Genomic DNA, 14,909 nt, shown 5'->3' on the forward strand with positions numbered 1-14,909 from the left:
TTTTTTTTTTTTTTTTTTTTCTTGCCACCAATTCTCACTGCAATCATTTTACAGTAACAAATCTGCAGTTCAGGTTGATTCAATAACCGAGGCCTTTCTGGTTCCAGAGCCATTTGCTCTTCTTGCTAGACCCTGCAATGCCTGCTAATAATTTGTGCATAACTGAAACATTTTAGAGACCATGATCTATACCATAATTTCTCCCATGGAACTCATTTAAGTGTATGACATGATTTGAAGAGTGAAGCATAATTTTATGCCATTGGGACACAAGGGTACATAAACGGTGCCATATTCTGGCAGCCTCCACACTGGGCTGGGGTTGGCGTGGTCAGGGACAGGTTTGGAGTCAGCCAAATACTTCCAGCCCCAGTGCTGAGGAAGGAACAGAATGGCCTCAAGTGCCTCACGCCAACCTGCAAGCCCCCAGATGCCTGGGCTCCTGAGAGGGAGCCTGGGAGCAGAGCCTGCAGCCAAAAAATGAGGCATCCTCATTCTCAACCACTGGGAAGGTGCTGTTGCTGGCTGTGGGTGTGATGGATGCCCTGGAAAGGGCCTGAGGTCTAGCCCTGGCTCTGGCAGTAATTGGAAATTCCCTTCTCCTCTCTGGGCCTCAGTTTACTGATATGTGAAATGGCAGGACATGGGAGCTTGAGACTAGGTCTCCAAGAGTCCACAATTCTGTAACTCTGGGGTCTAGAGTTGGGAGATGCACATGAGTTATGACCATTGCTGATTTGCTCTACAAATGTGTCCAGGGGCTGGGCTGTGGGTTTCTTGCAGTCAGGACCCACCCCTTGTGGCCCCCTGTGATTCCTAAGCCTGGCACAGCCCAGGACACAGCAGATGTCCAGAGCAAGTGAGCTGAAGAGCCCCTCTGGCCATCCTCAAATGGCATCCCCAGGGGGTCTAGAGCTGCAACCAAAGAAGCCACAGGGCAACGTGCCTGTGGATATTGTCCGACAGGGAGCAAGGAGGCTACTTTTTTTTTTTTTGCCCCGTCCCACAGCTTGCAGGATCTTAGTTCCCTGACCAGGGATTGAACCCGTGCCCCCTGCAGTAAAAGCTCTGAGTCCTAACCACTGGACCGCTAGGGAGGTCCCAAGGGCGCTACTCTGATTGGAACTCTTGACTGATCCATTTGGCAGAGGCTGGAGCTGAGCTGGGCCCGTCAGCAGGGGAGGGCCTTCTCTGTAGTCTGGGAGGGCTGGGCTGGCTGGAGAGGCACCCCTTCAGCACCCCTTTACCTCCAGGGTCAGGGTGGGGTTGTCCAGGATGACGTCCCTCTCCACCACCACCTCGGTCTCGTCACTGATCTCGCACACGGCTGTGGCCCGGATCATGTTGTCTGCCTTCAGGTGCTTCTCGTACAGTGCATAGGCGATCTTTACAGGATGCTGTATTTCTGGAAGGAGAAACCAGGGAGCAGAGTGAGAGGGAGTGGGGTCGAAACCTTAAAAGCCGATGCCAAGCCAGGTCGATGTGAGCTGGCTGGGTTCATCTGCAGCCCAGGCTTGCCTGAGCCCTCCCTGCCAGGCCCCGTGGGAAGCATCTGTCTGCTCTGTGCAGGTTGCAGAGCAGGGGCCAGGGGTAGCCCAGGACTCTGGCTGGATGGGCTCATAGGGGCTGAAGACTCCTCCCTGTCCTGGAAAATATCGGAGGGCAAGTTTCCTTCTAAGGGGCAGGGGAAGAATACGAGTACTAACTCATTGCCCAATGACGAAAACAGTAATGATGACAACACAATAATAACTAGCAAGGGAAGCCAGGGCTAAATAAGTGCTTGGGTCCTCCCTGGTCATCCAGTAGCCTGGGATTCTATGGCAACAGCATCTGGACCACCTCCCCACTTCTAGTCTCTGCTGCTTCCAAGACACTCACACATACCAGAAGATAGGCTTTAGAAGCACTTCCCCCCCACCCCCAAATCATGTCACTCTTCTTCCATGTCACTTCAAAAATCTTCCATGGCCCCTCGCTGCCTCAGGAGTAAAGTTCAGACCCCTCAGTATGGCCCTTCATGACTCTCCCCCTCAAAAGAACATTCCCTCCCATGCTTCTCATTGTCCTTTTGACAAAATAGGTACCTTATCACCTCCAAGCTTTGACTCACAAGGTCCCCTCAGATGGAAAGGCCTTCCCCAGCTTTCCTCCCTTTATCTGGCTCCTCCCTAAGCTTCAAGGCCCCTCTCTGACTCACAGGGCAGGCAGCGAGGGTCCTCCCCTTCCAATGGGTGCAGGGCACTCCCCCCTCCCTTAGGCAGTCATGTTGGGTGGTCTGGGGGGGCCCCTGCATCCACAGCGTCATACACCCCTTGAGGAAAGTCTGTGAGGAAGGAGCTGTCTCTGCTTTTAGCACTGGAGGGACTTACCTAGCCTGCCCCAAATGTGGAGACGCAGGCCCTTGCATCAGCTGGTCCTGCCCTCTTGGACAGTGAACGCTGAGGCTCAGCAAAAGAGGGGGACTTAACCCAGAAAGTAGGTGATGATGTCAGGCCTCCAGAACCACTTCACTTGCTTCCTTCCTCTCCTTCCCATTTCACTCTGCTGCCTCTGGCAGAAGTATGGATTTTTAGAAACCATTTACCTCACGTAAATTATTTTTGCTCTACAGAAATAGCTCTTCCCTTGAGCTTTGAAGGTAAATAAGAGCCAGGCAGTTGCTCTTGGTATGGGGAAGATTTCTGCTAAATTCTGCCAGAAGAGAGGTTGCTAGGGATGCTGCCTTCTGACAGGTGTAATACAGAGGTATTGCAGTTTCTCTGCAGACAGAATTCTTTCAAGATGGGCTGTGTAATTAATCAGTTTTTATTAGTTCCTTATGTGAAGCAAATAGCCACCCCACCCGTGTCAATCTGCTTTGTATAAGTCCAGACTTTTCATAACAGCTTGAAGGATTTTGCCACTGTGGGCACACCTGCATTCTAATCCTTCCACAGCCCCAGACTCTCTCTCCTCTACTTTGGTCCCCTCCTGTCTATGCTACCCAGGAGTACAAAGTCATGGTTCCTCCCAGAGGCTCAGACCTCCGAGAAAACCTATCACTGTCGCTGGGAATCAAGAAATTCCACCTACGCATTAGCAGCTGTGGGGGAACATTGGAGAGGGTTCAAGACCTTGTGGTATATTGCAACCCTTCTAGGGTCAAACTCAGATAGTGATTCATTGTGTGGTGGGGAGGGGTGGGGTAGGGTGGCAGCTGGTATGGGAGAGGGGTGGCAGCAATAAAACCTAGAAAATGGGTGGTGGCACTGGATTTAGCATTAGGAAATCTAGGACCAAGACTTGGCATTGCCACCTGCTAGCTATGACACAATCTCTTAAGCGAGTCACAATCTCTCCAAGCCTCAGTTTCTACCTCTGTAAAAGGGAATACTGAAATCTGTCCTTTTAGAAGGTCAAATGTGATAGTACATACGAATATATAAGGAAATACTCTGCCCACTGGGCAATGTGGTGTGTACCTGTAAGGGGTATTTGCAGTGTGTCTCTTAACTGCCAAAGCCTCCCGCCTTCTTCCCCCAGGGCATAAAAGGATTTTGGTTAGCACCACACTGAATTGCACTATACCATAATAGCAGCCTCCAAAACTTCAAAACCCCAGGCTTGACCACAGAGGCCACGTGCTGTTCCTTCCTTAATCAATTGACTCGGTTCCGACAGGAACTCTCCAATCCCAAGAGAATACCAGCTACCTTGGGTGCATGGTACTCCAGCAACCTACAGGATGAGTTACCTTCATTGGGACTCAGGGATAGGCTGACGGACTCCTTCCACACCTCGTGTACAAGTGTGCCATTGTAGACGATGGTCCAGGCTGTCATGTTCACCATCACTGTCTTCGGATCACCCGTTAGGTTTTTGAGCATCAGGGCCATGTTGACTTCTTTGCCCACTGTCAGTATGTCAGTGATCTTGAACTTCCCGGAGATGCTGGGCTCCCGTTCCTCCCTAAAGGTTCTTGTAGATGTTGCGCGAAATGACATGGAGGGTTGAAGTTTCCTCAAAGCCTTTTCAAACACTCGCCTTTCCTGGCTGGAACCTGTGTGGTGGGAAAAGAGAGAAGCACCTCAGGGATGCGGTGGCAACCTGGACAAAGGACAGCGTCCTGCTTGGAAGGGTGGCCTGGAACTAACACTGGTTCTGCTGCTTGTCCAACGATTCTGATTCAAGCAAGCGGCTGACTTCTGCAGGTCTCCATTTCATCCTCCTTAATACGAGGCTCACATCCCACCTGTTCCAAGCAGCTCTAAATTTCCATGGAGATGTAGGGAAAGGTGCATAAAATTACTTTATGGCTTGATATTTTGCTTAGGCTAATTAGGCTAGATCTCTCCCTTTCTTCCTTCCTCTCTTCCTCTCTTCCTTCTTTCTTTCTTTTGATAAATGGTCCTTTGTGAGACAAAGAAAAAACAGATAATTTAAAAATAACAAAAACTGAGCTATAAAAGATTACAATAAGTTCATAAGTGAAAAAATGGTTATGATTTAGAATTAACTTCATTGAAAAGAATTTCCAACCAGTTTACCATGTTATTCTGCTTTGTTTCTAAAGATGCTTTGAGAATTGAAGAGTGGAACTTTTGTCCATGTCAGTTGACGAGAACTTCCCACAGTTGTTGTGGTTCCAGGTTATGACTAGTTCAAATTGTCGAGAGAGTTCAGGTTTCATAAACACAAAGTCTGAACCACAGGTTGGGTTTCTGATTCTGACTTGGGTCATGGGTGCTGCTGAATGTGATGCTATAAACAGTCCCTGGAGAATGGCCAAGATCATGGCCTAAAAATCACGGCTCTTGGGGTGCTAAGGGCCAACTCCAAGCCTCTGAGCCAGGGTAGACCACACAGTGCACATAAGGCTCCCTGCCTGACCTGAAGATAGACCCACTATCAAGGAGAAGGTATTGTCCTTCCAGAAACACAGACAAAGATACACAAAGAATGATCATACTTTTGCCTCCGCCCCCTAACTTCCCCAACCAACCTGTGAAATTTTAAGGCATCAGATGACTTATTAGAAGCACTTTACAATTTAGTGAGGTCTTTCCCATAAGTTACATGTAACAACTGGCAGAGACCCCAGAGGCCAACCATTAGAGTTAAGGCCCTAAGAGGAGGAGCGACTAGTCCAAGGGACTGGTAATCTGGGAATTAGGGGCAGAAAGGAGGCCAGTCCCCAGAAATCTAGACCTGCATCTAATAGTTCTTCCCGCACACCTTACTGAAAAGGAGACAGGCAGCCCAGTTACCCAGGCTGATGGCTCCTGGTGGGCTGGGTTCCTTTTGGTGCATTCCCATTCTCTAGCTGAGCTGTAAGTCCACACCCAGGTCTGATGGCTGTGCAGGGAGCTGAGCCTCTGTGCCCAGAACCTCGAAGCAGGTGTGTTATGCACAATGAGGCTCAGAGCCTACATAGCTACATAGGTCACCTGCCAGGCTTACCCAAGACCAAGCTTCCTGCTACTGTTTTCTCCCTTGGTGTTGCTGTTGCGCCAATGCTTAGCAGCCCATTTTATGAGCTTTTCCTCCCTGGGGCCATCAGACACAAGCTGGAATCATTAGGTAAGGAGGACTGGTCAACAGCAGGCGGTGTGATCAGCCCTGCTGTCACATAGGGGCTAGGTCATCACCAGGGGTCCTGCAGGGATCCCACAACCTGGCCGTGGCCCCTTCCCATTTCTCAGGAGGTTTGGCTGGGACAGCCAGAGCCCCCAAGAAGCAGAATGAAGGTGTGACAGTCAGGTAAGGAACCCCACAGAATCACACAACCGTGTAAGCAGTGCACTTCAGAAGTCCCTCTGGGAGGTCATTCCAATGAGGTTGCAGATGTTCAAGTTGACAAAAATCATCACTATTTATTAAGTCCTCACTATGTGCCGGGCACTGCCCTCGGCACTTTCTGTACACTAGCTCATTTAAATCCCACGGAAGATAGGCCTTGCTCTTCTCATTTTACAGGTGAGAAAACGAGGGATCAGAGAGGCTAAGCATCCTGCTTGAGGTTGCACGGTTATAAGGGGTGGCAGCTGCCTGAGTCCTATGGCAAATTCCCAGTGGTACAGCGTCTTTTCATGACGGTTCTGTTCCCACGGGAAACAGTCTGGGGAGCTGGGCATTAGATGCCGGGGAGCAGTCCTACCATTCAGGCAGAATTGGCTGACAATGCGGAAGGAGTATGAGCAATTCTTCCTTCTCCACCTCAGAGCTGTCTTCCCACCACTAAGCCCTGGGTGGCACAGCCCATCCACACCCCCTCCTACCTTCTGGGTACTTGTACTTTTCGGTGACATCCATGCGAGAGTTGCTGCCCACCGCCTTGGTACTGATATCTTTGCCGATGGTGTGAGTGTTTGAGGAACTCTTCTTCAGGCTGCCGGTCCAGGCATCGTAGATCCATGTGGTGCGGTCGGCATTAACCTCAGCAAAGATGAAGGGCATGTCGTAGTCCCAGTCCACATTACCCTCTCGGAGAGCGACGACTGAAGCAGGGCCGCACTGGAACACCCCTGGGGGCCAGGGTGCAGAGGTTGGATACATGCCAAACCCAGGCCCATCTGCAACAGTACACCCCATGGCCTGCTCCTCTGGGGGCCACCCATGACCACCCAACTCCCCTGCCTCTACCCCGCCAAACTCCTTCAACCCCAACAGTCTGCCCCCTTCTTGGGGCACTCAGCAAGACACTCCGGGGCTATTGTTATCTTCTGCAATAGTGCTCTGGTGAGACTCCACCTCCACAGAAGACGGCCCAATCCTATATTCTGTGGGTGCATAATTTGTGCTGACCCACTGCCCTCAGTCTGTTTACTAAAGGGGAAAGTCTTGCTGTCTTGTGCTCAGGGCTGCCTCTTTTCTACTCTGCAAATCATTCATCATGGCACGTATATGACCCTGAAACAAAAATTCCACAGGACAATTCTTATTCTTTTTTTTTTTTTTTTTTTATTTTTTTTTGCGGTACGCAGGCCTCTTACTGTTGTGGCCTCTCCTGTTGCCGAGCACAGGCTCCGGACGCGCAAGCCTCAGCGGCCATGGCTCACGGGCCCAGCCGCTCCGCGGCACGTGGGATCTTCCCAGACCGGGGCCCGAACCCGTGTCCCCTGCATCGGCAGGCGGACTCTCAACCACTGCGCCACCAGGGAAGCCCCCAATTCTTATTCTTAATGTCCAATGCACCCTGATATTTTCTTTTCTTTTCCTTTTCCCCACCCCTTTCCATGATATTCTATTTCATTTCTTAAAATGATGGTCACAACCCATTAACTTGATTTTATAGCTGCTAATGGGTTGCAGTGAAAAGGTTGAATAGTGGCCTAGAAAATATCTGGAAGGTTACCCTCCTCACACCCAAGTTCCCCAAATCTAACATTCCTTGCTTCTGGTAGAGACGCTGCAGTTGGGGAAGGGAGTAAGACTTCATTTTCATTGTAAGTCCTTCTAGAATGATTTGAATTTTTTTTAAACCATGTGCCTATATGACCTTTATGATTTTTTTTTAAGTTTGAAAGAATCAACCGAAAATGAGGGTAACGGACAAGAATGCTCTGGAGGTCAGGAGAGGGAAGGGGAAAGGTTCCTGGAGAGCCTGAGACCCAAGCTCTGATGGGAGAGTGGCCAGAGGTGGGAGCACAAGGATGGGGCCGGGCCAGCCTGCGTGAAGGAGAGCTCGGTCTGGCAGGGGACACATGTGAAGGTGAGAGAGGTGATGGGGGCCGTGATCATGGAGGTCTGGAACTGAGCCAGGGAATTTGGGTTAAGTCCCAAGGCAATGGGGAACTGGAAGCTCTCTGTGCTGGGAGGGATGGGCTACCAGAGGTGGTGCAGGAGAATCATGGTTGGCAGGGGACGGCTCCTTTCCCTTGCTGCAGGGCATGTGCCAGGGCCTCTGAAGCAGCCATGTAAGTGCAGGTATGGCAGTCATTTTAATAGCAGCCTGAACCAAGAAAGTTAGGAGGGAAATCTACTTTCAAAATATTTTTGTTTTAATCCCTCCTTTCCCTCTGGAGGTAGAGAGGATTTGGGTGACCTTGCTGTGCCGCTGTCCACCACTATAAAGAATCGAGAGGTCATGACTTAGAGCCAAACCCAGAGAAGGGGGCCGTCAGAGGGTTGGTTACCATGGCTCCTTTCCTGGGGGGTGGCGTCCAGAACCTGCCATCCACTGTATGATGGGCTTAGGTCAGTCCGTGCAAACCAGCCTTCATTCCAGACGTGGAAATTCCTACAGACAGAACCACAGACCACAGAGTTTGGCCAAGGCCACACAACAGAGGAGTGGCAAAACACCACACCTCTGATCTGACAGTGCAGCACCCTGATACTCATCAAGCGAGTTCACTCTGTGCCAGATATTGTGCTAGACCTTGGCAAGCATTATCGCACTTAAATTCTCACAGCACTGTTAAATGGGTACTATTTTTATGCACATTTCTTAAGAGAGGAAACTGAGGCTCAGAGAAGTTAAGCAGCTAACAATGGCAGAGTCAAAGTTTGGACCCAGGTATGCCTAACTCCAAAACCTAGGTCCTTGACCACCATGTTCTACTGCCTTTCTGAGGAGCAGAACAGGTCTAGGTTAGAGCCAGAATCCAGCAAGCAAACCCACACAGCTTTCTCCTATGCAACCTGTTGGGGTACACTACTGTATTTCGTGTGGGATGAAAATGAATGGGGCTGCAGCAAGAGTGCCAGGTCTGGCTAAGAGCCACAAAGCCCTTGGGCTGAGGTCCGGATTGAAGAATGACATATACCAGTCTTAAAATGTTCTTCATCAATGGCAGCCCCTTGTCTCCCAATCTATATGTCTCAGTCATTTGTCCCGTCCCTCAGCAGGTATAACCAGTTAGCCAAAGCTTTATGCATTCTTGATTCTGCCTTCTACCCTCCCCTTCTCCAATCCCACAGCAACTACATAAACATTGGTTTGGCAGTTTTGAGTCCAACTTAGAAGAAAAAGTAAGTAAGTCTGACATAAGTTCAAGTTCTATCCAACTTGAAAAAAAATTTTGTTATACTCATGAGTTGGAGAAGATAGTTTTAAGCAGAGAACCAACTTCTGAATGATAAATGTGACTAGGTAAAAATATTAAACTCGCATATACCAAATAAACAAAGAAACAAACTATAGTTCTGTTTCCAGCATGGGAATAAGCTCATAATAGACAGTCCTTTCTGTAGAAAACAATAAACTGGGGAAAAAATACAAAAGACAGCTGAGAGTAAACAAAGCAGGAGGATTTTGGGAGGGTGCCAAAACTTTTAGGAAGGGGCCAGCATGGGGCAAGTTGTACTTTGGTGCCCTTGCCCCTAAGGACAGGTTGCAGTTGAGGTAAAGTGCAGGGCCCTAAAAACTCCAACAGACAGCATACATCTTTCTGACCTGGGGAGATAAGAAACCGAGCCTGGGTTAACCAGGGTTGCTAGAGAGTGAAGGGGAAGTCTTAGAAAGGAAAGAATCAGAAAGGGTGACCCAGATTTGTATATAAACTCTGCCTAAGCTTCTGGGTGACCTTAGCTAGGCATATATGAGGCAAACTACAAGTAGTCCAGCTAAAAATTTAAAAAATGAACTGAAACTTGGGCTGCTGCCCACCATAGGTGAGATAGAATTTGCAGTTTGAGTCTACCTCAGGTAGACTGCTAAGACAAAATGTAGAATCAAGAAGAATCCAATGTCCAGGATACAATCCAAATTTACTCAACATACAAAGAACCAGAAAAATATAGCTTGTCCTCAAGGTAAAAGACAATCAACAGGGACTAACCCTTAGATAATCCAGGTGTTGGAATTATTGGATAAAGACTTTAAAGCTGTTATGATAACTATTCTCAGTGTAATAACGGAAAATATGATCATAACAAATGAAAAGAGGGGGCCTCTTAGCAGCAAAATAGAAAATATGAAAAAATGAACCAAATGGAAAATTTTAACTGGGAAAAAGACCAATATCTGAAATTAAATAATTCAATGGATGGCTTACTAGCAGAATAGAGAAAACAGAGGGAAGAGTCAGCAAACTTGAAGACAGATTAGTAGAAATTATCCAATTTGTAGAAGAGAGAAAAAAGGTTGAAAAAAAATCCATTAAGCAGGGAAAATATATGCAACATGTATACTAGACAGAGATTTACTATAATGAATATTATAAAGTACTTACAAATCAATAAGACACAAAAGATCACCTAGAGGGGTGGGATAGGGAGGGTGGGAGGGAGATGCAAGAGGGAGGAGATATGGGGATATATGTCCATGTATAGTTGATTCACTTTGTTGTAAAGCAGAAACTAAGACACCATTGTAAAGCAGTTATACCCCAATAAAGAGGTTAAAGAAAAAGACAAAAAAAAAAGGAGGTCAAACATGTCAATAATCGACAATGAACAGGCAATTTTCATAAGCAACACAAATGATCACTGAACATATGAAAATAGTTTTAACTTCACCACCATTAAAAGAAAATTAAAATGACAAAGAAATACCATTACACTTATTAGACTGACAAAGATGAAAGCATAGGATGATACACATTGTTGTATGATACTCATCATTGTGTGGGAAAACAAGCAGTGTTATACACTGCTGGTGGGAGTTTAAATTGGTATGACATTTGTGAAGGGCAATTTGGCAATGAGTTTGAAATACCTTTAAAAACTATATACTCACTGAGCCAGTAGTTCCACTTCTAGGAATTTCTCCTATAAAAACCCTCACATTAGTGCACATAGATGTACATGGAAAGATGTTCACTGAAGCATTGTTTGTAATAGCAAAAATAACAGAGGAAAAATTTATCAATAAGGAATTGGTCAGATAAATTGTGGCACAGCCATGCAGGAGAATATCGTGCAGTTGTCCAAAAGAATGAGGAAAATTAATCTAGCACTGGCATGGAAGATGCCTAACTTATATGACCAAGTAAGAAAAAAAATTACAAAATAGTGTGTATATGTATAAGCTTATAAAAAACATATTAATATGATGAAACTATTCCGATTTAGAAAATTATACATTAAAAAAAGCAGTGAAAGTTAGTCACCCATAATTCTATTATCTTAGATAACCACAGTTTAAATAATGGCTTGGGGTATATATTGTGCACATGGACAGATTTTGGTGCATATGAACTAAGTTGCACGTTATTTATTTCTGTAGTGTTTTCATAATCTATAATGAAAATTACTTATTACTTCTGTAATTCTATATTTACAAAATAAATAGATATTTAAAAATATGTATATTATATAAACACTAATAGCTAATACAGTTGTGTCAACACAGAATATTATTAAGTTTTCTGTCTTATATAGTAGCTCACTTAATCTTCACAATGCTCATATAAGATAGGAATAATTATTATCTCCTTTTGACAGTTCTAGAAACTGAGGCACAGAGAAGAAGTTAAGTGACTTTTTCAAGGTATCAAAGTGAGTAAATAGGCAGAGTGGGATTTTAACCCAGGCAGAGGGCTGCAGGGTCCATGCTTTTAACTACTAAACTATACTGTCCCTCTAAATTTTAATTTATTGACAAGAAAGATAATAAAAATTATGAAATAGACTATTTAACTTGGTCTCATTTGGGTAATTAACACTCAATGCACAAAAACAGAATGAAATGTCTGGAAGGCTCTATCTCAAAATGTTGTTAGTGGTTTTCTTTGGGTAGCTATATTACTATTACTCTCACTAATTATTTTTTTAGTGTCTTATAATCAGGAAAATATTGTTTTTGTTTTGCATGTTGTAAAATGAAACCTGAAAGGCTTCCTATGGGGACCAGATTGGGAGTTCTACACTATACAGTTGTCAGAAGGATTAGAAGTGCTCCCTAAGTACTGATCAGGTGCACTGTGACCCTGCTACATCCTTCAGAGAACAAGGGGAGAGTTACAAAGTCAGCTCCAAAACAAGACAGAAGGAATAAGGCCATAAGAGGTAAAAAAACAGACAATGATAAATAATACCAACCAATGATATGAGTAGGAAGAGCACATACTCTCAGTACTGTAAAGAAACACAGGTCAAACTCCCTCTTGCCAGAACACCAGAATCACAACTAGCTGCTGGACAATCATTGACAGGAAGACACTGGAACTCACCAAAAAAGACACCCCACATCCAAAGACAAAGGAGAAGCCGCAATGAAATGGTAGGAGGGGCACAACCACAGTAAAATCAAATCCCATAACTGCTGGGTGGGTGACTCACAGACTGGAGAACACTTACACCACAGAAGGCCACCCACTGGAGTGAAGGTTCTGAGCCCCACGTCAGGCTTCCCAACCTGGGGGTCCGGCAACGGGAGGAGGAATTCCTAGAGCATCAGACTTTGAAGACGAGTGGGAATTGATTGCAGGACTTCAACAGGACTGGGGGAAACAGAGACTCCACTCTTGGAGGGCACACACAAAGTAGTGTGCATATCGGGACCCAGGGGAAGGAGCAGTGACCCCAGGGGAGACTGAACCAGACCTACCTGCTAGTGTTGGAGGGTCCCCTGCAGAGGCAGGGGGTGGCTCTGTTTCACCATGGGGACAAGTGAAACCACAACGCAGGACACTGGCAGCAGAAGTTCTGGGAAGTACTCCTTGGCGTGAGCCCTCTCAGAGTCTGTCATTAGCCCCATCAAAGAGCCCAGGTAAGCTCCAGTGTTGGGTGGCCTCAGACCAAACAACCAACAGGGAGGGAACCCAGCCCCACCCATCAACAGTCAAGTGGATTAAAGTTTTACTGAGCTCTGCCCACCAGAGAAACAGTCAGCTCTACCCACCACCAGTCCCTCCCATCAAGCCTCTTAGATAGCCTCATCCACCAGAGGGCAGATAGCAGAAGCAAGAAGAACCACAGTCCTGCAGCCTGTGGAACAAAAACCACATTCACAGAGAGATAGACAAGATGAAAAAGCAGAGGGCTATATACCAGATGAAGGAACAAGATAAAACCCCAGAAAAACAGCTAAATGAAGGGGAGATAGGCAACCTTCAAGAAAAAGAATTCAGAATAATGATAGTGAAGATGATCCAGGACCTTGGAAAAAGAATGGAAGCAAAGATCGAGAAGATGCAAGAAATGCTCAACAAAGATCTAGAAGAATTAAACAACAAACAGAGAGAGAGGAACAATACAATAACTGAAATGAAAATTACACTAGAAGGAATCAATAGCAGAATAACTGAGGCAGAAGAACGGATAGGTGACCTGGAAGACAGAATGGTGGAATTCACTGCTGTGGAACAGAATAAAGAAAAAAGAATGAAAAGAAATGAAGACAGCCTAAGAGACCTCTGGGCCAATATTAAAAGCAACAACATTCGCATTATAGGGGTCCCAGAAGGAGAAGAGAGAGAGAAAGGACCAGAGAAAATATTTGAAGAGACCGCACAAAATATTCTCCAGGATAGATCACATCATGGGTCACAAATCAAGTCTCAGTAAATTTAAGAAAATTAAAATCATATCAAGCATATTTATGACCACAACGCTATGAGATCAGAAATGAATTACAGGGTAGAAAATGTAAAAAACACAAACACACATGGAGGTTAAACAATACATTACTAAATAACCAAGATATCACAGAAGAAATAAAAGAGGAAATAAAAAAATACCTAGAGACGAATAACAAGGAGAACACGACGATCCAAAACCTATGGAATGCAGCAAAAGCAGTTCTAAGAGGGAAGTTTATAGCTATACAAGCCTACCTCAAGAAACAAGAAAAATCTCAAACAATCTAATCTTACACCTAAAGGAACAAGAGAAAGAAGAACAAACAAAACCCAAAATTAGCAGAAGGAAAGAAATCATAAAGATCAGAGCAGAAATAAATGAAATAGACACAAAGAAAACAATAGCAAAGATCTTTAAAACTAAAAGCTGGCTCTTTGAGAAGATAAACAAAACTGATAATCCATTAGCCAGACCCATCAAGAAAAAGAGGGAGAGGACTGAAATCAATAAAATTAGAAATGAAAAAGGAGAAGTTACAACACACAGCAGAAATACAACACATCCTAAGAGACTACTACAAACAACTCTATGCCAATAAAATTGACAACCTGAAAGAAATGGACAAATTCTTAGAAAGGTATAACTTTCCAAGACTGAACCAGGAAAAAACAGAAAATATGAACAGACAAATCACAAGTAATGAAATTGAAACTGTGATTAAAAATCTTCCAACAAACAAAAGTCCAGGACCAGGTGGCTTCACAGGTGAATTCTATCAAACATTTAGAGAAGAGCTAACACGCATCCTTCTCAAAGTCTTCCAAAAAATTGCAGGGGAAGGAACACTCCCAAACCCATTCTATGAGGCCACCTTCACCTGGTACCAAAAACACACAAAGATACTACAAAAAAAGAAAATTACAGACCAATATCAGTGATGAATATAGATGCAAAACACGTAAAGTTAGGCATTTACTTAGAGCGTCCGAATGTCTCCAGCTGTTTACTGGTGCTTCCCCCTGGGCCTCTGTTTTCTCATTTATGAAATGAGTAGGTCTCTCTCTAAGATCCCTTCCAACTCTAATGTTCTTTGACTGGGGAGAGTCATGTTGACAGACACCTAGGTCCACCTCCAACTTGGATGCTATTTCAGTTTGACTTTGTGCAAATTGTTTCTCCCCACTGAGCTGCTGAGACAGCATCTAGTATCATAGAAAAGTTGCATTTGCTGCCTAAGTGTGAACCTAAGAACCCAGCTTTTCCACCTGGTTGGTGTCCAGCCACTCCTTTTCTGGAAAATCTCAAAGTAAGCGGTCTGAATTCTCAAACATCAGTCAGGAATAGTGATAACATTCTTTGGCATCTCTCTGGTGCTTCATAGTTTACAAAGCCGCCTGGGTTCAAATCCCAGCTCCACCATTTTCTAGTTACCTGCCCTTGGGTGAATGACTCTGTGTGTC

General features: G+C 45.4%; 1 protein-coding gene across 1 annotated transcript in view; it reads right to left on the minus strand.

Moving 5' to 3' along the window:
* TGM3 (transglutaminase 3) overlaps positions 1–14,909 on the minus strand; it is a 37,694-nt gene that overhangs the window by 1,897 nt on the left and 20,888 nt on the right. Inside the window, exons 8-11 of the mRNA XM_024743174.1 lie at positions 8,118–8,221; positions 6,261–6,506; positions 3,737–4,042; positions 1,248–1,405 (exon numbers count right to left, since the gene is read on the minus strand). Of these exons, the coding sequence (XP_024598942.1) occupies positions 1,248–1,405; positions 3,737–4,042; positions 6,261–6,506; positions 8,118–8,221 (814 nt within the window). The remainder of the gene's footprint in view (positions 1–1,247; positions 1,406–3,736; positions 4,043–6,260; positions 6,507–8,117; positions 8,222–14,909) is intronic.

Source organism: Neophocaena asiaeorientalis, unplaced genomic scaffold, assembly GCF_003031525.2.
Source record: "Neophocaena asiaeorientalis asiaeorientalis breed wild unplaced genomic scaffold, Neophocaena_asiaeorientalis_V1.1 scaffold82, whole genome shotgun sequence".
In the NCBI taxonomy this organism is placed as follows: Eukaryota; Metazoa; Chordata; class Mammalia; order Artiodactyla; family Phocoenidae; genus Neophocaena; species Neophocaena asiaeorientalis.